General features: G+C 49.3%; 7 protein-coding genes across 7 annotated transcripts; 3 read left to right on the forward strand and 4 right to left on the reverse strand.

The window, feature by feature from the left end:
* Positions 1–652: 652 nt before the first annotated feature.
* BKA67DRAFT_659783 (CBS domain-containing protein) lies at positions 653–2,889 on the reverse strand (the record flags this gene model as incomplete). Its single annotated transcript, XM_046107515.1, has 3 exons — positions 653–1,620; positions 1,671–2,544; positions 2,677–2,889. 3 exons carry the CDS (start codon positions 2,887–2,889, stop codon positions 653–655), a joined length of 2,055 nt encoding a protein of 684 aa, XP_045957418.1.
* A 3,729-nt stretch (positions 2,890–6,618) lies between these two features.
* On the forward strand, positions 6,619–7,646 carry BKA67DRAFT_568689 (RmlC-like cupin domain-containing protein). Its single transcript, XM_046103048.1, has 3 exons — positions 6,619–7,023; positions 7,078–7,336; positions 7,389–7,646. Exons 1-3 carry the CDS (start codon positions 6,646–6,648, stop codon positions 7,493–7,495), a joined length of 744 nt encoding a protein of 247 aa, XP_045957419.1. The 5' UTR covers positions 6,619–6,645; the 3' UTR covers positions 7,496–7,646.
* Positions 7,647–7,859: 213 nt separating this feature from the next.
* Positions 7,860–9,835, forward strand: BKA67DRAFT_593165 (uncharacterized protein; the record flags this gene model as incomplete). Its single annotated transcript, XM_046104915.1, has 2 exons — positions 7,860–7,926; positions 8,076–9,835. 2 exons carry the CDS (start codon positions 7,860–7,862, stop codon positions 9,833–9,835), a joined length of 1,827 nt encoding a protein of 608 aa, XP_045957420.1.
* Positions 9,836–12,065: 2,230 nt separating this feature from the next.
* BKA67DRAFT_568695 (ATP-dependent permease MDL2) lies at positions 12,066–14,740 on the forward strand. The gene is made up of 2 exons (XM_046103049.1): positions 12,066–12,340; positions 12,395–14,740. Exons 1-2 carry the CDS (start codon positions 12,293–12,295, stop codon positions 14,567–14,569), a joined length of 2,223 nt encoding a protein of 740 aa, XP_045957421.1. The 5' UTR covers positions 12,066–12,292; the 3' UTR covers positions 14,570–14,740.
* A 1,170-nt stretch (positions 14,741–15,910) lies between these two features.
* On the reverse strand, positions 15,911–16,240 carry BKA67DRAFT_678255 (uncharacterized protein; the record flags this gene model as incomplete). Its single annotated transcript, XM_046108849.1, has 1 exon — positions 15,911–16,240. The coding sequence occupies one exon, from the start codon at positions 16,238–16,240 to the stop codon at positions 15,911–15,913; it is 330 nt and encodes a 109-aa protein (XP_045957422.1).
* Positions 16,241–17,386: 1,146 nt separating this feature from the next.
* BKA67DRAFT_593169 (cation transport protein-domain-containing protein) lies at positions 17,387–19,851 on the reverse strand (the record flags this gene model as incomplete). The annotated part of the gene is made up of 2 exons (XM_046104916.1): positions 17,387–18,336; positions 18,408–19,851. 2 exons carry the CDS (start codon positions 19,849–19,851, stop codon positions 17,387–17,389), a joined length of 2,394 nt encoding a protein of 797 aa, XP_045957423.1.
* Positions 19,852–21,958: 2,107 nt separating this feature from the next.
* BKA67DRAFT_536841 (uncharacterized protein) lies at positions 21,959–22,593 on the reverse strand (the record flags this gene model as incomplete). The annotated part of the gene is made up of 2 exons (XM_046100220.1): positions 21,959–22,435; positions 22,486–22,593. The coding sequence occupies 2 exons, from the start codon at positions 22,591–22,593 to the stop codon at positions 21,959–21,961; spliced, it is 585 nt and encodes a 194-aa protein (XP_045957424.1).
* Between the last annotated feature and the right edge of the window lie 686 nt (positions 22,594–23,279).

The following is a 23,279-nucleotide window of genomic DNA, read 5'->3' on the forward strand; positions in this document are numbered from 1 at the left end:
GGCTATTACTATGGTGATATTCGAAGACACTTATAAAGCGATTAGCGAAGCGTTCGGTACACCTAGCATTGACGATGAGAGGGTAAACATTGAGGCACTAGACTAGTTACAACCAGCCTTCGGAAAGAGTGTTTCATGTTAGAGTTTAATTATTAATAATATCAATGTCTTTTATACATATAGCAATGAAGGTTTCTTTCTCTATTTCATAGAATTAAGTCTAATTATAAGAGAAAATCGTCGTGGATTTTTAACTATTTAACGCTTTATTAAATATCTTCATAAAATTTATTCTGGTCCGACACTGCGGTCCAAACTGCTGGTTGGACTCAGACCCGCTATTCTCTTCGTGTGCTTGACTATCCGCACTGGTTCTAGTGCACGTCGGTAGTGTGTAGAAACAAGGATGAGGTGAAGACTTTAATGCCTACTTGGCTGGCATGTACGCGCTGAAAATATGGTGGGAATTATTAGTTCTATGTCATGCTGCTCTTGCACGTATATCTACAATCCACCGTCGAAGTTCCCCAAGGATATCAATAACTGTATGCACAGCTCTATAGAACTGTATTATTTTCCACACTGAAAGTAAAACAATACCTTTCATGCCTGACTCCAAAATTCGATGCAATTCTCTCCTCTGGTTTCCTCTCTACCTGCTGGTGATTTTGGAAATGGTGAACACACCAATAATGACCACAGCCAGTGTGACGATAGCACCCGGTAAGATAAGCTCATTTGGCAGGCCGGCAATAAGCTCTTTCTCTGCAGGGGAGTTGCCGCCACTCCTCGCGGTCTTGCGCCTGCGGACGGTGGGAGCATAGTCCTCTTCCTCGCTCTCGTCTTCCTCCTCGTCGATGACGGGAGCCCGACGACGGCGAACGTCACTGGCCACCGCAGAGCTAGCAGGAGGCGTTGGAAGCTCTGGCACAGGTTGGGGTGCGGTGACTGTAATGGGGGGTTGCGAAGGATCATGGACGAACAGGTCAACCTTGTCGTGATGACTCGAACGAGCGAGGAGAATAGCCTCTAGGAGATCCTGATCTGTGGTGATAGAGACCGTATCGCCTTCATCGTCCATGTAGGAGAGCGCGAAACCGCTGGCACCAATTTTGCCATCTTGGACGACGGGCGCACCGCCAATTGCGTCGACCTCGGAGCCGAGTTTCGCAAGGACACTCTCGACCAATGCAGCGATGCCCTGAGCTGCAACGACCTGGAGACGGTGGACACGCCCACTAGGGGCCTTGAACTTGAATGCGAAGGGGGTGTCGGACGGGGACTGTTCAGGGGGGCCGGTGACAGAGTCGGGAGAATCCATGCCAATGTGGGAAGCCGAGTCACCTGGGGCGACCGAGTCGTTAAGGCGGTCGCGGGTGTGGTCGGGGGACATGACTGAACGAGAGAGGGCCGTGTGGTGGTGAGAGCCTTCGCCAGAGACCATGGACTCGGTCTCGTTGTCGAAGGAGAGCCAAAACTTGTTCCAAGCAGGTCCTTCGTTATCGCCAGTGGATATGGTGTTGATCTGCTCGAGGGTTGCATAGGTCAACTTCAGCACGTCAACCATGCCGACAATCTCGCCCTGGTCGTTCATGACAGGCAGGTTAAGGTAGTGGCCATCTATTAGAAGTTAGCAAGATCATCGTCGGGCCGGGCCGGTTCTGACGTACCGTGCATCTTGCGAAGAGCAGCCTGGATGGTCATGTCCATGGGAGCAAAGTCGGGGTGGGGGGTCATGACACGGACGACGCTGCAGTTGGCAGGGTCCAAGCCGGGGGCGATGACACGCAGGACGACGTCCTTGCTCGTGAAGATGCCGGTAATGGCACCCTGGTCCTGGACCAGAACGGCCGTGGTGTGATTCTCCTTCATGAGCTGGGCAGCTTCCTTGACAGACGTCCGGACGCTAACGGTGGTGGGAGGCAGGCCGTTCAGGACGGACTCGAGTGTCGGGCCAGACATCTTGGATCGCAGAGCCTCGACATACTGGATGATTTGTTGGGGCTGGCTCGAACCGAGCTCGGATTGCACACCCTCGAGGGCAGCGTACAGCTTGGTGGAGGAGGCATATGCTCGCTCGAGCTTCTCCATGGCGTCGTAGAAACACTTTGTGATATCGAGGATACCCGAGATGTCCTGGTTCTCGTCCATGACGGGCAGGTGTCGGAAGCCCTTCCTGACCATGAGCTCCAGAGCATCGGTAGCGCTGGTGTCGGTACGAGCGCAAAGGGGGTTCTTGGTCATGATCTCGGCGATGGTGACGTGGTTGGGCTTCAGGCCATCACCGACGACGCGGAAAGCCAGGTCCTTGGCGGTGAAGATACCGGCGATACGGTCGTCGTCGTCTGTGACCAGGACACAGTCCTCCCTCTTGGCAGCCATCAGCTGCGCGGCTTCGGCGACGGTGGTGCCGGGCTTGATCTGGAGGGCGGGGCTGGGCTTCAGGGCCAGGACGGTGCCGGGCGGTGCCTTTCGCGAATGGCGAGCTCGGCTGGTGAGGTTCTTCTTCTTGTTGAGGTCATTTTCGAGTTTGCGACGGATGGCCTGGCGGTACTAGTGAGCTTCCACCTCGTTTTATGGTTTTCTTGCTGACCACGGTTCTGGGGCATGGTATCTTGTACGGCTGGTGCAGAGTACAAACAAACAGGAAAAGAAAAGAAAAACAACGTTTCATACCTCATCCTTCTTGCTCTGCTTGTTCCTGCTGGCGCTGACTCCGGAGGCAACCTCGCTAGGGGCAGGGCCGTGGTGGCCGCCGGCGTGGCTGGGATGCGTTTCGAGGACGGGTCTGGGGATATTCGACGCTGCGGCTGGACTGGGAGCGTTTGCGAAAGGGATGGCTCCGCGTGCCTGCCCGCGACTGGGCGTTCCTCTCATTGTTCCCGACATATTTGCATAAAGTTGGGCGGATGGCGGATGGGGGCAGCGATGAGGATGATTTCGGGGTTGTTTAGGGGTTCTATGCAGGACCTGGAGAATACAATCCGATTTCTGGTCACTATGCTATGCTATAGCAGCTGAGCAAAGAAAGCAAGGGGAAGAGGAAAAAAGTGGCGATAGGTTACCAGCCGACCGTAAAACAGACCGAGAGGATTGTGTGTCGGTCGATATTACTGGGCGATGAAAAAGAACCATGTGATGTTGTTATCTGAATCTGGATGGAAGCTCTCGACTGTTTATCGGAATATGGCGCGTCAAGTTCGGGAAAAGTCGATAGATCCCAGCAAGGGTCCAGGGGTGGAGGATCTCCAGGGGGGGGTCTCCAGGGGGGTTTACAACTGTACATGTTCTGCCACGCTCTGCCACGCGCTAGACGCACGAGTTAGCGCATTTGCGTTTAGATGCTTGGTGGGATTGTGGTGTCCCGAACTACCGGTACGGTATTCCAATTGGTATGCACCCCTCCAATAAAATACAGGACTACTCACTGAACGTATGCCACGGAATCTCTAGAAAAATAAATAAGAAATTCAAAGATCTCACAGTATGATGGAAGCCTAAAGAATGGTACAAGATAGCAGAGAACCCGAATGGGGCAGATAAGTGCAGATACAGACGGCGAAGAAGGGGCTGCCAGCCAGCAGATGCAGCCTACAATCCCCGTCAATTCGGACAGTGCGCTAAGTTATCGAGCCTACCGTTATCCTGCTAGACTATGGTAAGTCTAATGCCAGCTAACCTAGACTAAAGTACGGATAAACACGTTGCCAGGTAAACGTTTGCAGCTTGCCACAGTCGTCGCAGTGTCCGAAATGAATGGACACAAGTAATGTCTGGGGAATACAGAATACCTAATTACAGGATACCAGGGAACAAAATGACTGCCCAGCCTGTCCATTTACGCCCCTAATAAAGGCACTATCAAGGCATGAGCGTCGAAACATTGACTGGCTACCTATCAAACAACTCGCCATTGGCTTCTCAAAACCTGGCTCTGTCGTAAAAGCGGTCAAGGTAGTACACTACAGTCCATAACCTATAGTTTTGGGACAATCACGAACTGTGTAATGCAAGGTAGTGCTTGCTTTAACAGTCGGATCCTCATGATTGGCAATGATCGACCCGACAGTCTGCGGGTGGGCTTTTTCTTTATTTGGCGCGTCCCCCATTGGCCCAATCACCAAAACGCCTGCAACTTTAAATCGAAGTCACTAACCATTGTCCTTGAACTCAATTCATGCCAGAGGTCGCTGTTCTAGCTGCTTGAAATGCAGCCACATTTCTATCATGAGGCCCGCGTGTGTTTGTATGCCTTGAGAGATCTCTTCTGCTGGATTTCCTTAAGCTGTTGTTGGCGGAGCACCTCTATTGTAGGAGGAATAACACACAAGGGCCTATCAAAACTAGCGTGTATGCTTTGGGATCGACGCTATAGCACATGCTTTAGGACGGACAATATGCATTCTCTTGTGTTCAGGGACGAAATTTGCATAGATTCCTATATTAGCCTTTGCCATTGCTTGCAAACCTTAATGTTGTCTTGTTCGAGTAGGAGATGTCCCTGTCCGCAGAATTATTCGTGACGCAGAAGATCTCCGTTGAGATTCTACCCAGAGTAACGCCTGCCTTCATATATTCTGGTCCCTTCTTGTCGTGTCGTAGAAGCCTCATTCATTTCCCAGTTTGTGAGCAGGTTGCAGACCATGTAAGCGTCTCGCTGAGTCCAAGTATTTCGTCCTATGGTGGAGATGAACTCGAAAATTATGTATGGCCTGTGGCCCGCAACAGCATAGATCTTTAATCTCGGTCCTTCTAAGAACAACTTCCAATATAGCTGATGCAAGCGAGACGGTTCAGATACATTACAACACAAATTGACTTGTCAGTCACCGCAACCAGTCTCAACTTATCGCAAGGTCGAACCTGGGTATCCGGGGGGGCAGTTCATCTGGGCTGCCTCCTATGGAGGAGACCTGGACGCGAGAAAGTGTTGGCGGCAAGACCGTTCATCCACGATATGAGCGCTGGCGATAGACACATCGAGATAAGGAGACTACATTAGCCTTTCCATGTTCTTCGAACACAGGGATTGAGTACAAGCTTGACCCAGTACACCCAGTCGAGGTACGTTATATGTCTTGGCGTGCATGAGTTTCCTTAACCGGTGGAAAAGCCAAGACCCCGCCCCTGGAATTGGCATTCTGCTTGTAATAAAAAGTTGTCGTATCTCGAGTGTCAAAAACCATTTCTTTTCTTCCAGCAAGCCAATCGAGCAGATCGTATCAACGGAAATTCAGCATTCCACAACCCAAAAGAAGATCGCCTTTCAACATCCTCATCCACAACTTTGGGGCGGTCTCGGTTCTCCTGCTCGCATCGATTACAGCTGCATCCCCGTCATATAAACAGGACTAACAGATAACACCTGCAATACGACCGCTGAAAGCATGCCTTATGAAGTTGCTGGCATCCTCAGTCTAGAAAGCATCGCCTCCTCCATTCCCGACATCGTTATTTAAGAAAGTCCCCAGATGGGTCGAAATACCTGCAGGCAAATATCTTACTTGCGATATGAAACTTGGATTGTCTGGAGGTTAAAGGAAGCTATCGAGGCAGTCTGTGACGCAATGTACGCACAGCTGAAGGGGGACACGCCTGTTGGTCCCACAGTGCAACAGTGCTCCAGGATGGGGCTAGCAGACCCCGAGTGATCAGCAAAGATATCTCACATTTCATCTTCAGTTGTGACCATGGCAACGTCTCTGAGGGACAAAGTCTTCGAGAAAGCATTCAGTGCTAACTTGTTTGTCTTGTTGCAGAAATGGGTTGGTTTCGTCAGTAAAACACACAAAACATCGATTTTTGTACTTTAAAACACGTATCGGGAGTGTAGTTCTACTCTAGTGGCCCTATTTGATATTCCCATTTCCCCTTCCCTGACCAACTATACTGAAAGGTCGTTACTGATTCCTCAATGTCCACACATGCCAGATATACCACTGCTGGCTGAGAAGTTGATGACTTCCAGATGCTATTCCCGGCTAAGTTCAACATATATCCCATTAGGTACAAATTGAAGTGAGAGAGTACTCAAAGCTAAGTGAACTTCCAGGTTGAACTGTAGGACTACTGGAGATAGTCGGAGGCCGTGAAGGATGTTTGATAAGACTCAACTTCCAATAAGAAAGGGGACGTGATGTGTAACGGTCACATTTGAGTGACCAGGATTGAAATCAATTGAGGTAATTGTTTGTTCCCTTATCTCTTTCAATCTGCCAGATTCGATACATATATCTCAACATACCCTCACCTATATACGTCGGTAATTGGGGAGTCGGGTCGCTTGGTCTTGCGTTTCAGCACAATGATAATCTATGCGAGAATATATTGGTGATTGCGGTACCATTATTCCTAATTGCATTGTATGAGTAAGTCATGTCCTAGATCCAGGCAGTGTCATGTCCTTTCAGCCTACAAATACGTGGTCTTGATGCGTCAATTAGGAAGCGCCTACACGGCGATCACCTGGGCACAGATGGAAGGACCAATAGCGGATCTCAATCGGCGAACGGTTCATGAATGCACGGTCAGAAACAGGCCCCGGCGTTCAAGCAATTTCAATCGCCGATTGAGAAGAGATCCACTTACTACCAATCGTGCGAAGGGCCTTGGATTCACGGATTATATAGCGCCAGCTCGTGATGAATGCAAGCTTCAAATCGCAGACCAACATTTTCGCATCTTCTTCTTCATATCGGGCCATTGTTTCAATCAGAGTTTCAACAAGCGTCTAAGATGTCTTCAGTCCTGGCTCTTACGCAGTCACCACTGTCCGCAAACTTTCCAAGCACAGACTGGGCCCACGCTGAGAGATACAGCCTGGCAGATGTCATACGCGATATCAAGAAGCACCTGGGCAGTTCCTCCGGCATCGACTCGAATGATGTCGACGAGGAGTATCTGAAAGCACTTCTCCAAAGATACCACTCGAGTCGAAGCGACTGGTCGACGTACTTCTACAACGATAAGTCCAAAGCGTACACGCGCAACGCGGTGGAGAATGTGAACAGAAAAGCCAATATTGTGAGTTGGTGTCGTATCTGGTCTTTGGATGCACTTTCTGACATGTCGTGGAAGTTGTTGCTAGTGTGGAACCCTGGCAAGGGTTCGCCGATACACGATCACGCAAACGCACATTGCATAATGAAGGTTCTGGCCGGAAGGTTGACTGAGACGGTCTACTATCCCCAGGGAAACCAGAGCTCCGAGACGGCGCCCCTTCGAGCGAAATCAGTGTCAACTTATGGCCCGAACGAGGTCACATACATTAGCGACCAGATCGGGCTTCACCGTGTTTCTAATCCGAGCTCCGACGAGGTCGCTGTGTCTCTGCATTGTGCGTTGCCGCGCATTAGCTTATTCGAGGATAATCACTGACTTTCATGTAGTATATACGCCTCCGAATGCTGCTGAGTATGGATACCACATATTCAATGCTGAGACAGGCAAGGCTAGTTTCGTCCATCAAGCCAGGGCGCATGCTGCGACAAACTAAGAATTAGAACTAGGACGGATGGTCGTCTGGGCCATGGAAACCCGGGGTTGGATTACGATTTAGACGCTGCAATGAAGATACCCTGATGCACTTTTAATTATGTATATATATTCTTATGCGGTACTCTCCCTCTATTGGTGTGTTGCTCGGCCATGAATTAAAACCCTGTTGAAGACGAAACGACCGCAATAGAATGCACTGGCTCTAAAGTTCGTTGTGATAACATTTAATTCCAATAGAAACTTGAGGTCATCTCTACTATAATGTGTCACGGTTGTCAGCGTTAAAGCTTCAATCACAGAAGTCGGTCTTTTTGTCCTGACTGCTATCGGAAGTAGTACTAGAATGCGACATAGTCTGGCGAATGGACATCAACAATAGCGTCACAGTGCCCCGCAGCGAAGTATCCTTCCTTGAGGACACTAGGTTAGGTTAGCCTGTCAAATCACCTATTAGCCAAGGACCGACCCAGGGCTACCAACGGCGATTGAATTACATTGGTTCATGACATCTCATCTCGGAACATATAGTACACTTTGCATGACCCGGCATGAATCGATTATGCACGCCACCAGAGCAGCCCGGACCAGAGCCCCGGCTTCGCTTGCCTGCACGGAATGCCGAAGACAGCACGTGAAGTGCGACGGAGGCCTGCCAAGTTGTCTCCGCTGCTCTCAAAACGCACTGACTTGCCAATTCCTGCCATCTCGTCGTGGGGGGAGGCGGAAAAGGGATCGAGAATCGCAATGCTCCACCCAACAAGACTCAACCGCATCCAGCGCACATTCTCAGGACAACCATGAATCCGGGGTCCTGTCCGACGTACCACGCGCGTCCACGATGGAGATTCTGGCCTCAGCGCCGTTGTTGGATAGTAGCGTCTTGAGCCCATATCATGACGGAGACCCTGGAAGAGGTCATCAGGATGATCGCCTTGTTCGTCTCTTCTACGAAAATTTCCACGTGGCGCATCCTATCTTGGTCCCGGCTGCCATGTATCAAGCCCGGAACTATCCTCATTTCCTTCAGACCGTGGTCAAACTTATCGGCTCTCACTACTCGCCATCAGGGCCCAGTCGGATCTTGAAAGAGAGCGTCGACTCGGCCTTGACCGTCAGTGGAGATCGCACGCCGTCCATGGTTCAGGCTCGGCTATTGTATGCGATCTCTCTGTATGCGAACGAAGACCGGCCCAAAGCTCTAGAAACCTACTCGAAATCAGTCGACATCGCGACTGAGATAGGTATGCACAAGGGCGACTTTGCATCGTCGCTCAATCTGGAGCAGCCTATCGAGGCCGAGAGCCTGCGTAGAACCTGGTGGGAGCTCTACCTCGTCGATATATTCATGAATATCTCAGCAGTACCAGTATCGTTTCGCTACAACGTTTCCGCACCCGAGGTGGCTCTACCGTGCGAAGAATCCGTCTATGCCAAGAGCTTAGAAATTCCTGAACCGGCACGATTCCTAACGTTCAAGGGCAGGATATTTGCCGACGAGGAAACAATATTTTCGTCGTTCAGCTATCGTGTCGAAGCTATAATGATTCTCTGCCGAGCACTCCTTCTGAATCAGATTCGAGACCCTCACCGAGATCACCTTCAAGCTGTAGAAAATGCTTTGGTGAGTTGGGTGAATCTCTTACCTACCAAGAAGTTAGACATCATTGATTCGTACGGCAACGTTGACGAGATGATGTTCCAAGCACACGTCATCATCGCATATGCCGCTATGCTGATTCATCTCCCCCGAAGCGATCTGCGACGTCTGCTCGTGCCACAAGACGTCGGTTGCTGGCCTTGCACGCTCGAGACGCTGCCCCCGACATTTTCTCGTGTTATACATAGCATCAAGTCAACTGAAGCGTCCAGGCGAGTGTCGGACTTCATCTCGATCTGCCCAAACATTCAGAAGCACTCCCCGCTTATTATACCAGCGCTGGGGCTTTGTGGCATGATCCAACTTGCTACATCAGCCAGTCATAACGAGGACTGTCTTGATCACCACTACAACCGCGTGACACTGGTCCTGGGCTGTCTGCGGGTCATGAGACGGACGTGGGTCTCGGCAGACATGGCGTACAATCGCGTACGAACATGTGCAGCTAACATGCTCACCAAGTCCAGCACAAAGTGGACTGCAAAACCATCAGAAAAGCGTGCTGGTCCATTGCAGCCGCCAGACAATCCCGATGACGTGAATCATAACTCGGGTACATTCCGTCTCGCACCCGATAACCAACCACAGCTGCTGGCAGATTTCGCACAGGAATTCATCGATCCGACCTGCTACGATGCGTCTATATTTAATCCATTTGGGGATTTCGACATGCATATCTAGAGCTCCCTGGCAGTTTCATTAGTCTGAGCAAGGCTCCTTTGGCAACTAACGCGCTGTAAGATCGCTTATGGTTCTCGTCAAACTTCATTTCACTATACCCACTTTCTGGTTTAGGAGCTCTTAGCAAGGATCGGAGGCTGCTGTTGTCTCCTAGCCTTTCTCTACTATGGCTACCGTGTAGGCATCGCTTACAGTTGCCGAACCCTAAGGATTCCCAGTCTTTTCTGATGTTGTTTTTACGTACTCTCCATATTTTCACTCCATTTGCCGTCGGCAGAATATAGTAACCGCGGGCAGATACTCCGACGATGGTCACGAATTGAAGGCCCGGTAGATGAGGAACTCGCCATAATTAGCCTTTTTCATTTTAGAGGACATCATTAGGGCACAATAAGAGTGTTCAAAAGTAGTAGAGCATGTACCAAATACCTAATGAAGGAGTGCCGGCCGTGGTAATCTCTTGTCCTCAGGGATCATGAGGGTGAGATTAGCCAATGATGCCCAACCTACGTTATGCGATATTCTCAGAAGCCCTCAAATACGATTCTTAGTCAATCCATAAGCCACGATATCTAAGCCGCAATATCAGGCTTATCTGAGACGTTATAACTTTCCGCAACATCCGCCAGATCTTGGCGACAGATGTTCTGGCCACCCACACAAGAACCAGCATTTAGCCAACGTGTACAAAAGTAGCGAGAAGTACACGACCACCAGGAGGTCTATTGGCTTTTTAGACCGTACATATGCAACAAAGTCTTCATCCAAGTGGTAAAAACAGCCCAGAATGAATCGGCCGTCTAGTTGGCCATAACAATTACCGTCAAGATCCGTCTGTATGTCATGCTGTATCTTAGGTGCAAATTCTCCACAGCTTTCAAGCAGATACGTTGTACTGCTGAGCTTCAACTTGGCGTTACATCCCTCTCAAGTGCAGAGTAGTTGTAGAAATGAACTAGCGGAGGGAACCGATCTTTCCATTGCATACGAGCGAAACCCCTTTAAGACCCCGCGGACCACTGGGTGGGTGAGTTAGCAAAAGCCACTGCACCGGGCGGCTGACAGGAATATTAGCAGTTCAAGGGCTAGTCTATGTGCTTTGGTGCTGCTGATTGTGGGCAACTTTGCTTCCAGAAAAGAGGCATCGCATCTGACATCTGACATAAGCCAATTCCCGTTTGGCACAAGTAGTGACCACATTTTAAACGGATAGCAAAGACCATTAACGATTCCACGTTGTCGCACATTGATGTACACTTCAACAGTCCCCTTACATCGTAGGATCGATAGTCGCAGAGGAGAATTGAGATGCGATCTTTGAAATATTCAGGACACCGTCCCATGATTAATTTATGTGTAACCAGTACAAGCCTTGAAAGACTCGAGCGAGTTGAAATTAACATGTCGGATTCCTCTCTTTGACTCGGCTCACGTTTGTTGGCTGAATCGCACTCCAGCGAAGTCCTTTCCTGATGTCCCTCAATGACAATCGTATCTGCGGACACTCCTATGTGCTGTGTGTCGCGGTCGAGGCCTTCGTTTTCTATTGCAACAATTTCCCCCGCAACACATGCCTTGGTGGACGCCTTGGAGCCGTACAGCAGCAGCGGACTCCAATCAACCAGCATCTCACCGTGAGTTCTGACAGATAGCTCTCCCGAAGTCGAAGGCGCCGGTCTGGTGTGAAAGATCGCTTCCCCCTTCTCGACTACCAACCAGCTCCCATGCTCGTCTTCCTCTCGGTGAAAATATTCTTGTAAGGTATGGTGGATCATCGTCTCACTACGCCCGAGGAGGCCGATGACATGCAGTATGTTGTTCGCACAGAGCACGGCCCTTCTCTGTCAACGCTGCCCTAGACCAAAATGAGTTGTAGGCCCTAGCCGGACACGTTGTATTGCGCTGTGCCACATCAGGTCCTACAAACATAATGGAGCAGAAAGTTAGGTTTGATTACCAAGAAGCAAGATTATAAGCACAACAGCAGAGAATGGCACGCCTCGAACATAACGTTATACATTATCTTACGTCAGATTCTGGGTATCTATTACTTGTAGGTGCGGGGTGACTTTATGCGCTTGACACCGCACATAATCGTGGTTGCATACAGTTCTGTACTAGGTACAGTAATTTTTAACAAGCAGGTCGTGCATAAGCCCCCGTTAAATAACTAACAGCATATATATGTATACTGTTTGTTCAATGTAAACTTAACCGATAAAGTCCTCGTATCTTCTTTTAATAGGGACTTGTCCTATGAGTCAACTCTAGACCAGCTACGACATGCCCCAACTTTGTTAGAGTTCAAATATCACGCAATATAATTATTAACAAGCGACCTACAACTGAACGTCGAGGCTTGGTCTCGCTGAAACGGCACCATATTTCCTCTTCTTCCCATCCGCTCGTTTACGGCACATTGCACCTTCGCCTGGAGGCTGCATTAGTCGATTGATTATGATGGTAACGTCGTTCCTCCAACAAACATGCACGGTTCGACTTGCTGTGAGTCTCGCAACAACGACCTGCCTCTCTTCTTTTGCTGCTCATGGATTTAAGGCAAGATGTTTTTCGAACGTGAAATACAGTCTGCCAGATCCGTACCCATCTTGGGTGCACTCTACGGGCCGACCCGCCGTATCAAGTTCCTTGTTCGAACACCACGTCAACAAAGCGTGCATTTCTCACATGTCCAAGCTTCGTAATAAAAATCTGCATGGTATCTCTACCCTTCAGTCCAAGCTCCAATTTTCTTCATTTCCTTATCTTCGACACAAAATTGAGTCAAGCAGCAACAATGAGAATGCAAACCCCGATGAGCGCAATTTATCTCAGCAATACAAGGAAAATAAGGTTGGAGAAGGATTTAAGAAATCGGATCGAGCAGCTCGAGCAGTGCACATAGACCTATCGGCCGAACTCTCCAAAGGAGGTGAAGGACAGGAGCGAGCTAGCGTTGGAGAAATATGGAGGCTGATCAAAATCGCTAGACCGGAATACCGACAGCTTGTGCTTGCATTTGTCTTTCTAGTCATCTACTCAGGCGTGAGTATGTCAATCCCATACTCTATCGGGAAGATCTTGGATATCGCGACAAAAGGTGGCGCGGAAGATATTGGCCTACTTGGTTTGACATTGAACCAATTCATCCTTGGATTAGTCAGCATTATCTCCTTCGGAGCAATGGCGAATTATGGAGGAATGATTTTGCTACGCATCGTTGGGGAGAGGGTGGTCGCTAGGCTACGTTCGCAGCTATACAGGCGAACCTACGTGCAGGATGCAGAATTCTTTGATGCCAACAGAGTGGGCGACCTCATCTCACGGCTAAGTTCTGATACTGCCATTGTTGGCAAATCTATTACGCAAAATCTGAGTCAAGGTCTCAATTCTTTGGTCGTTTGTGGTGCTGGTCTCTCTATAATGATCTGGATTAGCCCAAAGCTGACCTGTCTTTTACTGCTGATGTTTCCTCCAGTCGCCATCGGTACGGTTGCGTACGGGCTCGCCATAAGGAATGTTAGTAAGTCAATACAGACGAGCCTCGGAATGTTGACAAAGATTTCTGAAGAGCGTTTGGGAAATATAAAGACCAGCCATGCTTTTGTCGGAGAGGTCCAAGAAGTCAGACGATACAACAAGCAGATTCGCAATATTTTTACTCTTGGACGCAAAGAGTCGGTCACCAATGCGGCATTTTTTGCTTCTACTGGGTGGGTTGGTGATATGGTCACTGTGGCAATATTGGTGATAGGCGGTAACTTGGTAAAATCCGGAGCATTATCTATTGGGGACCTTACATCATTCATGCTGTACACTCTCTTTACTGGCTCTGGTGCATTCGGACTCTCCAGCTTCTACTCGGAGCTCATGAAGGGCATGGGTGCCGCTGGTCGGCTGTTCGAGTTACAGGACAAACGGCCTAGCATCTATCAGACAGTTGGGAAGCCCGTCAAGTCTGCCCAAGGTCTGATCAAGTTTAACAACGTTAGCTTCGCTTATCCGACTCGACCATCAGTCAAGATCTTCGATCGTCTCAATTTCGAGATCTCACCTGGAAGCAATGTGTGCATTGTCGGTTCGTCCGGAGGTGGAAAATCGACTGTTGCATCTCTTTTGCTTCGATTTTACCACCCCACCTCAGGATCAATAACTATTGATGGCGTAGACATCGCGGAGATGAACGCGAAATCTTTGAGGAGAAGAATCGGAATGGTTTCCCAAGAGCCGGTTCTATATTCTGGAACGCTTGCAGATAATATTGCGTATGGAAAGCCCTTGGCAACACGTACGGAGATCATTGCAGCTGCCCGGAGGGCCAATTGCAACTTCATAAGTGATCTCCCTGGGGGACTAGAGACACAAGTTGGTGCCAGAGGCTCTCAGTTGTCTGGAGGGCAAAAACAACGGGTCGCGATTGCGCGGGCACTACTAAAAGATCCGGATATTTTGATCCTAGATGAGGCAACATCGGCTCTCGATGCTGAGTCGGAGACTCTGGTGAACGAGGCCATAGCCGGAGTCTTACGTGGACACAACACCACCATCTCCATCGCGCATCGCCTCTCTACCATCAAAAGATCGGATCAGATCATCGTTCTCAACAATCAGGGCAAAGTGGCTGAAATCGGCAGCTACTTGCAACTCTCAGCTGATAAAGAGAGTGCCTTGCGTAAACTAATGAAACAGCAAATGAGTGAAGGAGATGTCTTCGGAGAGCCGACTTCTGACTAAGACTCAGATGTAAATAGAGAACTACGGAGAAACAAGGAGGAGAATCTTTTGACAGGGTCTGGTATTACTCCTCTCAGTTCAATCAACCACTTATAATTATCAAATCAGTCATCCTCATTCTGATCTTGCCGTAACATGGTAGCTCCAGCGTCATTGGGCATATACGTTGGGCTATTTCGCGTTCGAAAGAATAATTAAATTAAATTGTTATACCAGCAAATGTTGAAAGTGCAAATGTTTTGTTCTATGGGTCAAGTGTATTTGCCAATGTCTATTGCCGTTTCCCTTGATTGACACGGTTAGTCCTTCAGTTACCCCAGATCCCCTCTAGTTTAGACCGTAGCTTGTCTCAGTACTCATGTAGCTGCGGAACAGCATCTTGGAAATCATCTTGAATAGTGATTGGACCAAGGGTGACATTGCCGCTGAAACAATTTGCTACAGGTCGTGCAATTCTCCAAGAAAAGAGCACACAAGAAGAGAGGGAAACTTTGTGTCAATGTTTTAGGGGTTGACCTATTCTAGGAGGCTCCTGGTGTCTGTGCGTCTTTGTCTGCACCATTTTCCACCATCCGCCGATTGGCTTATAGAGAACGGTTCCAGCTTTGAGAGTAAAGCTTCTGCCTGAGATGTGAATATGCATCTTCTTGCCCTCATAAGTCGGTCCCGACGGCATGCAACCTCGTCACGGCCTGGTACACCATTGGTGCAATTGCGACATCCCAACCAACAGCGTGTGATCATGACCCATGCTCGTGCAGATCGGTTCATGTGGTCTCACACGAAGGCATTAATCTTGTGAAAGGTAAATTGGACTTGGTAAGGTCACTTTGAAGTTCTTGAGCCATGCTTAGCGCGTTGATGGGAGACGCAGCAGAATTTTCTGTCCAAGTGTCGAACGATTAATGCCTCAACATGACTCATATATCAGCCGCACAGGAGATCGGAGTGAGGGTCGTTGGCTCTTCATGAGCGCGGATAACGCATCGCCATGATTCGAGCGGCTCTAGGGCATGTAAAGGTACCCACCCACTCACTGCTTGAAACCTCGCAGCCGCACATCTAACTCTAGTGAGAATGGAGACCAACAGCGTCACCGTAAAGCCTAGCGTACCGATCCCTCGGGACCAATCATAGCTCTATGCTCTGGGATTTATGTTAGCAAAGAAAAGCACAAAGGCTTTTGGGATGGCACAGGGTTTGCCCGGCGAGGACGAGTAGCCCCTGTTCGTGATAATTGCGGCCAATACCAAATCCCGTTGCATTGCACCTTTCCACTTATAACAAGAGACACCCATAGTGGATTTCTTATCTTCCAGAAATTAGCACAAGTTACAATGACTAGCAGGACATTAGTACGGAGACTTGAGGGTACTCAGCCGGCATACTACTTGACAATCGCCGGTGCAAGATCATTGCCTGTGGTGCACCACTATGGTAAGGACCCTCGACACATAATGGCCTCCCATTCAGAAAGTCGGCAGCAATTTTGGTGGCAGCCGTGATCGAGGGGCATAAGTTGATCTTCGATCCAAGCAAAGCCCAATCCTTGTCGTAGAATACCGCTTTCTTTGGTGCTAGAAGCTCTTGTAGAGTCCATCCCCTTTTTGAACCATCGACTCTGGGTAAAGCCAGTAGGATTGACCAGAGCCACATCCAAAAGGCACGCATAGCAGACTCTGGATTGTTGATACCAAAGGAACATTGAATTGGTTACTTCGGAGAGCTCTGCGCTGCTCGATTTGTCAATGCAACAGGTATCGACCCAAATATACTCTAAATCACGTTGAACAGCCAATCGGCAACATCCCTGGGCTTCCACAATCCAGATTTGGTTGATACATGTGCTTGTTCGTTCCCATGATCTGATTTCATATCGTCAAAGGTCAGCTTGTCCTGATCCCAGGTGTGAGATAATATCGCATAAGGTGGGGGGTCGCCAAAGAATTCCTTTAGTTGCCATGTCCCAATATGGAGGCAAACGCATCTTGGCCAAACCTGGATCTCCAATAATATGTCGAATCGAGTACAAAGGTCGAATGCCTAGCTGAGTGCAGGTTAGAAATCTCTCGGCCCGGGCCAAGATCGCATCATCGGATGGGTCAGACTTCAAAGCTGTCATTTTGGGCACAGCCTGATCCCAGCCACACCCCCCGGCTCATGCTTACATTGTATAAAGGAACCCTGCATTGTTCTAGGCTGATATTGTACGGCGCATGCTGGCGACTAGTGTTTTACGGCTTGGACCGGGCAAAACAACTGCCAAGAGATGACTTTATTACAACCACCCATAAGATAGCATGTCAAATGATGGAAAGAATTCGACTGTTTATGTACGAATGGTTGAACACCTGAACATCGTTTGATATGGTATATGCAATCCAAGGGTATTCTCTTGCGATGTTTCGCATCTGAGAAGTATTCGTCATGCCGTAGATACTCGGTGGGCCGTCCTGCACGTCTCGATCGTGTTCCTCTGCAAGGATTAGATCCTACCTGTATTTTCCCTCTGCGTTAAGTAAATCGTACAGGATGGGGACATCAGGAAGATTATAACAGATACCAAGCCTGCCATGAACAACATCGTCCTGGTTCTTGGCCACCTGATGCAACGCTTCTTCGTCGCGGAAAAGCCTATGCCACGCATATTCGTATGCCACTTCTAAGTGGCCCACACTGGCCCACCCTAGCGTTAATTCTAAGACTAGCGGTTTAATAATATAAGACTTAAATTTAAGCGCTAGCGAAGTCTACCTACTTAAGTATGCAATCGTATTCTTATCGCTACATATAGTTCAAAACTGTAATGATGAAATTCTATCGGGATGAAGCTGATATGCTCCTAATTTCAGCATCCTCATCTTCGAGCTCTGCTAATCGCTTTCCGGGCAATTTGACAGCGCGATCGAGAGCAACTGGCAACCCCCTATGCCTTCCTCTCAACATGACGAGGGTCATGATGATTTTACTGCCTGTATACATACCCCCAGTAAGACTGTAACTTTGGTCCGGCAGACCAATGCTGATGCCGATATTCGTGTAACCCGAGACAATCTCGAAGAGGATACCGAACACGCTAAATGTTACGGGATCCTCGAGGGAGTGTCGCGTTTCGATGAGCGTGACAAGGAACAGAGCTAGGGCAACCCACCACACATCGTGGCTGAGCTGTCCACGCATTTGCTGAGATACCAGGCTCGGTGGCCCGGTTGGTGTGTGATTGTGCAGGGAGTGCACTGACGGAGATCGTGCAAAGTCCATGGTGGCGGCGCGACGGAGGGGCTTTTGGAAACCAGCGCCGGAGACACCAGGCACGTTAGATACCGCTGCGTGGGCGACGCCGACGCCTTGAAAGGCGGTCATGCGGCGCTGCAGCTGTCGGCCCACGAATGCCGTGCCTTGACGGCCGACGGTATAGAGACGCTTGACGGATCTCGCGGATGGCCTCTGTGAGGCTGCGTCCCAGTTTCTTCTCCGATTGACGTTGCCGTTGGCTTCGAAAGCGGACGGAAGGCCCGCCGCGAGAGGGTCGTTGTGTCCGGCATCAGCATCGACGTCAAAGAGGCTGCTTGTCTCCGAGTGGAGCTGCTCAATCTCGGTCTGATCTCCTTCGTAGATGCCCAGGGAACGCTCTTCGTAGACGTTTGTCTTGCGCATGGTTATGATGTGCGGGTATGCCGCCGTGTAGAAGATGATCAGCCAGAGCACGTGTACGTCAAAGTACATGGCTGAGGGGGCGACGATGGCGTAGCCTCCAGATGGAATTGCTGCGAGGGGATTGAAAAGTCAGGAAAAGATCGCCGAGTTTCTGAGATGGTCAGACAGGGGTACAACCTACAGAATCCTTCGAACAGAGCGTCGAAGATACGCTGTCCCACCGGGATGGCATCCATGGTTGGATTGCCAGTGGTGAGAACGAGGATCAGGATCCAATCGGCCAGCACAAAGCCCCCAAACGTAGCAACGAACATCCACGTGTCCCGCGAGGGGAACAAGCTTGTATAGACGCGACGCGGGAATCTGAGGATGAAGTCAAAGCCCTCTTTCCAGACTGTGTAGTCCTCCTTGTTCCGCGAAAAGAGATGAAACACCTTCGACATAGTCCAGATCAACAGGCGCATGAAAACGGGAAACGCGGCAGGGCCGGCGAGCGAGAGGATCGTGACGATGGTGAGTAGAAAGTAGGAACTCTGGAAGGGTATAAAACCTGCATCGAGCAGAGTGAAGCCAGCATTGTTGTAGGCCGAGATAGCGAGGAAGATGCCCGCCCACCAAGGATTCTGGGCATTGACGGCTGACTCGTCGACGGCGTGAACGGACATCCAGGCGCCGAGGGCAATGGCGCCGAAGAGCTGCCACAGAACGAAATAAACAATGACAAATGCCGAGAGGAATTTCAGAGACCGGTACTCCACACCACCGAGGTACTCCCGCTGGTCCTCGGACAAGTTGAAGAATTGCCCGTTGCGTCCAATGTTGCCCTTTTGCTCCTTAACGAATGTCTGGACATTGAAGCCAGTGTCAGATGTTCGTGATTCGACTGTATGTGGCCTTCGTCGTGCAGTTTTTTCGCTCTGATGAGAGTGTGTCTGGTAGATGGAATGTCCAGTCGTCGCGGACTGGGGCCTGTTCTCGCGAATCGGTTCAAGAAATCCGACGTGTTGATGTTGCGGCGGATCTCGCTCGACTCCTCCCAGAACCCCCGTTGCAGAATTGGCCTGTGCCTGGGAATATAAAGTTGCCTGTTCCTCGGGGGGAAGTCCGGTTCTTGCAACTTGGACATTGGGTTCATTATTGTGCTTGGAAGACCACGATCTACTGCTCGGCTCTTGCTTTGCGCCGTGGGTTTTGCCAAACGACGACATGACCTGCAGCCCGATCATGGCGCCCGTCATGCCAACAACAGCACCCGTCTTTGAGGTGGTAGCTTTCCTCTTTGCACGCTCCATCTCCACAAGATCCTTAAATCGCTTCTCAAAAATGCGTTTTCGAAATGTAATGGTAAAATATGAAATGATGACCTGGCTACCCATGATCATGAAGACGCACAGCTGGACCTGCTGGAAAGTTGTGAGCTGGCTGACGTTGACCGTGTTGAGGCCCGAGGCCGTCAACGCGGACATGACCATGAATAGGCTATCCCACCAGCCGACGGGATATTGAGGAGACGAGGAGCCCCAAAAGATGAGGGCCCCGATGATAGCTGTGACGATGAAGTAGGCATAGTGCACTGTGATGAAGTTGACGGGTGGTAGATATGGCCGCACGAGTGCCCATCGCATCGCCCACGTTTCGCACAGCTCCAGGTGCTGGTCACGAAACTCGTCCCACCACTTGAGACCCATTCTCGTGGTAGCCGGAGGGTGGGAGCACTTGACCGCCACGGCCGTTGAGCCTAAGGGTGGGACGGATCGACCCGTCGAGGCGAGTTGCGGGAGCTAAGTCAAATACTAGCTGATCCAGAAGAACAGGGACATGCGCCTTGCTTCTCTGGCAGGGGCTGAAGGCCAGCGTCCGTCTCAACCCGAGTGGTATTCGCGCGTCCGGCGGCGACTCACTCACTAACGAGTGTGATGCAGTCAGGCAATGGAATGCAATGGCTGACGGTGAACTTGATGATGAAAGGCGAGCATACCCATGGAAGAAGCGCGACCCCTTTTCGCTGTTTGTCTTGCTCCACCAAGCACGGGATGTGGTACGCCCAAAACACACGCAGCAAGCCTTGGCAAGTTCCTGTAACATAGTGTCACGGCTGTCACCAGCCGCTGCTACGCACGGGTCAAGTGCGCATTGGTAGATGGTTAGACGCGCATCTACAAGTAAGATTACACACCCTTTCACGTAGAACCTGCAAGTTATGCACTCATTGGGCCGTGCGCCGACCAAGACTGTTCCGACCAAGGAATGTCCGCGTTGCACTCGAGAAGAAACGGAGGTACGGATTGCAGATTCCTATCAATTGCCGAAACTGCCTAGCCGATTCAACGTCGTCAGTGTGGAAAAGGCCAAGCTCGTGGATGATAACTGCCAGTTTAAAGAACAAGTGGGGATGTCATCAAACCTCGCACAGGGGTAAGATGGAGGGATAGAGGGGAAGCGGGAGAGAACAAAGTGTTCTTCGCAAAATTATGTTCCAACAGAAAAGAGGTAAGGCCATGGCCAAGGTAGCTGCGCCGCTGCTGGCGTGCAGATCGCAAGCGCCCGCAATACATCACTATAAAAAGCCGTGATGGAGAGGCAATGAGAAGAGTATCGAAACGGTTGTTGGAGTTGCGGAAAAGCTGAGCTTGCTCAGGTGAAAAGCGGTAGGGGTACGGCAGGCGAAAGATGAGTCAGCAAATTAGGATGGACGAAGCGACTAATAGGAACAATAGCGGTTTAAATGCTAATTTATATACTTCAATATTACTATTTATAAGGTAACTTCAGATTTTAAAAAAGAGGTATTATATTGAAGTAGTGAGTGTTGGGTGTATTATCACAGCGGAAAGGCTAAGTGGATCATGTCGGCATTTGTCGGAGTTGTTCTCGGCCTAATCAATATAGGCCTAAGAGATAAGCCTTTCAGAAAGTTTTCTTTCTCATACCTTTACACTTTTAGTACGGTTGGTCGTTGGTTTAGCAGCGATGTATTCCAATGACAACGAGAACGACTCGTCGTCGCTAATTGATAATATTTTGGTTGTCGGACTCATCCTTTTCACTCTTGATCTATAAATTAGTCCGTGAATGAGCCTGCAAGCTTATCGTAAGGCTCATAACTAAGGGACAAGACAGTAGTCCTGGTTCAATACGCGCGTTACTCGTGCGTTACTCGGGCGCTGTGTTAGCGCCTTAGTCGGATGTAATGATTACGGAACAGTTACGATAAGTAGGCGACGTAGGTGAGGTGCGACGACGGAAACCAAAGACTCGGGTTGGAACAAGACTGTAAACTGACGGACTAACGACGGGACGGACGGGACTGATATATAGTGGCTGGCTGGCAGCCCTAACGACTGGGCGATCGTTACATCGGATCGCTATAATATATTTACTTAATATCTTTCTAAAGGTCTATCTCTTTAGTCTTCTTATTACGGCTAGTATACATTATTAGCATAAACTTAGCCTATTATATTATTTATAGTTATATAACCCGATAGTTTCATCGTCACAAGAAAAGAACAGATCTTACACCATATGCGCGACTTAACACGGTCGTAAACATGTCAACGAAGACTTTGACCATCGCTCGGCCGTTGCATGCGCGTTTATGCCCGGAGCAGCAGATCAGAAGAGGGGACTTACGTCATTGCTCACCAAAACTGGCAGAGTCACAGAGCTAACGATTCTGGTAGAATTTCCTTGCATGATGTTTAGATATTTCTCGAGTCACGAATCTTTCCACTACTCATCTCTGCCGGCCGACCTTCGTAGTTGATCAGGATATGGAAGTTCCCCACGTTCGATCAACTTGTCCAACTCTGGCTTGTCGCCCCATTTGTTGTAGCATTCCAAATATTCTACAGCAAGGAACTCTGCTATCGGACGGGCTAGCTGATTACCACGCTTGATGTAGATATCTAAGTCCAGTGTTCCGAGCCACTTCTCCATACCTGGTGGGAAACAACCAGCATACTCCCAATCGATAACTGTCATAACTTGGAGAGTCTGTGGATTAATTATGAGGTTGTGAGCAGCGAGATCGCCATGTTGGAAGACGTATTCGAGTGACTCCAAAGGGAGAGTCTCCCAACGCTTTTTGCCTATCCACGGAGGCTGAATGTCTGGGCTTAGCCAAGAGGGGGGCATAACAAATCCGTGAATACCGCGGTTTCGAGATGTTAACTTCTCCAGCTGGGGCAAAACAGTGCCTTGGATAAACTGGAGAGCATTCAAGTAAGCCTGGTCTGAACATATCTTGCACAGTGTACCATTTGTATACTTCTGTCCACCTGGGCGCGAGCAGTCTCAGCCACGAAACTGGTCCAGAACGAGGCCTTCGATGAGCCCTGTAACCAAATATCGACGGCTGTCCGCATGAATTCCGTGACCAAGTAATCGTGGCACAGGAATCGTCGATTTCTTAGCGGCTAACTCTAAGGCTCTGACCTCATTAGTAATACGCTCATAGTTGCTTTTTATAATTTATTAGTGGTCAATGTTGCATGATCGACTAGTGAAAGAGCCTTGTCGTTTGTTTCAACAATGCGCTGAAGAAAACCATGTTACTTCTTACAATATCTAAACCAATCAAATTTAGTCCTGTTTAGTCGTTTATCTTTGAAGAGAAGTCGCAAGGCTTTGGTAAAGGTGTTAGCGGTGAATGCGTACGTCACGTCATTCGTTTCAAAGTATCTGAGGACCAGCTTCTCTGAGAACTTGTAGTACTGAGGTCAAAACAAGTGGAGTATATAAGCTAAAGCTGGACTATAGAGAGGGCTTACCAGTTTTGCTATAATATTGTAGATATCAGGCGTAAAAGGTGTGATATAAACCCAAAGATAAATAGTAAGACAGAGGAAAGAGTGGGTGTAAGGGAGATATTAATGCCATTAATACTTAGCTAGCTAGTTTCTATTTAGAATGTATTGAAGTGGTAATGATGCTCTAAGTCAGGATTTTCGAGATAAATGATCTTGTTGTGATGGCTGGTGCTACGGCTTGTATTGTGGCTTGAAAGCCGTCAGTCTCTGATCAAGCCTGAACCTGTCTCGACCCTTGGGAT

Source organism: Truncatella angustata (genome assembly GCF_020726525.1).
Source record: "Truncatella angustata strain MPI-SDFR-AT-0073 chromosome Unknown BKA67scaffold_5, whole genome shotgun sequence".
Taxonomy (NCBI): Eukaryota; Fungi; Ascomycota; class Sordariomycetes; order Amphisphaeriales; family Sporocadaceae; genus Truncatella; species Truncatella angustata.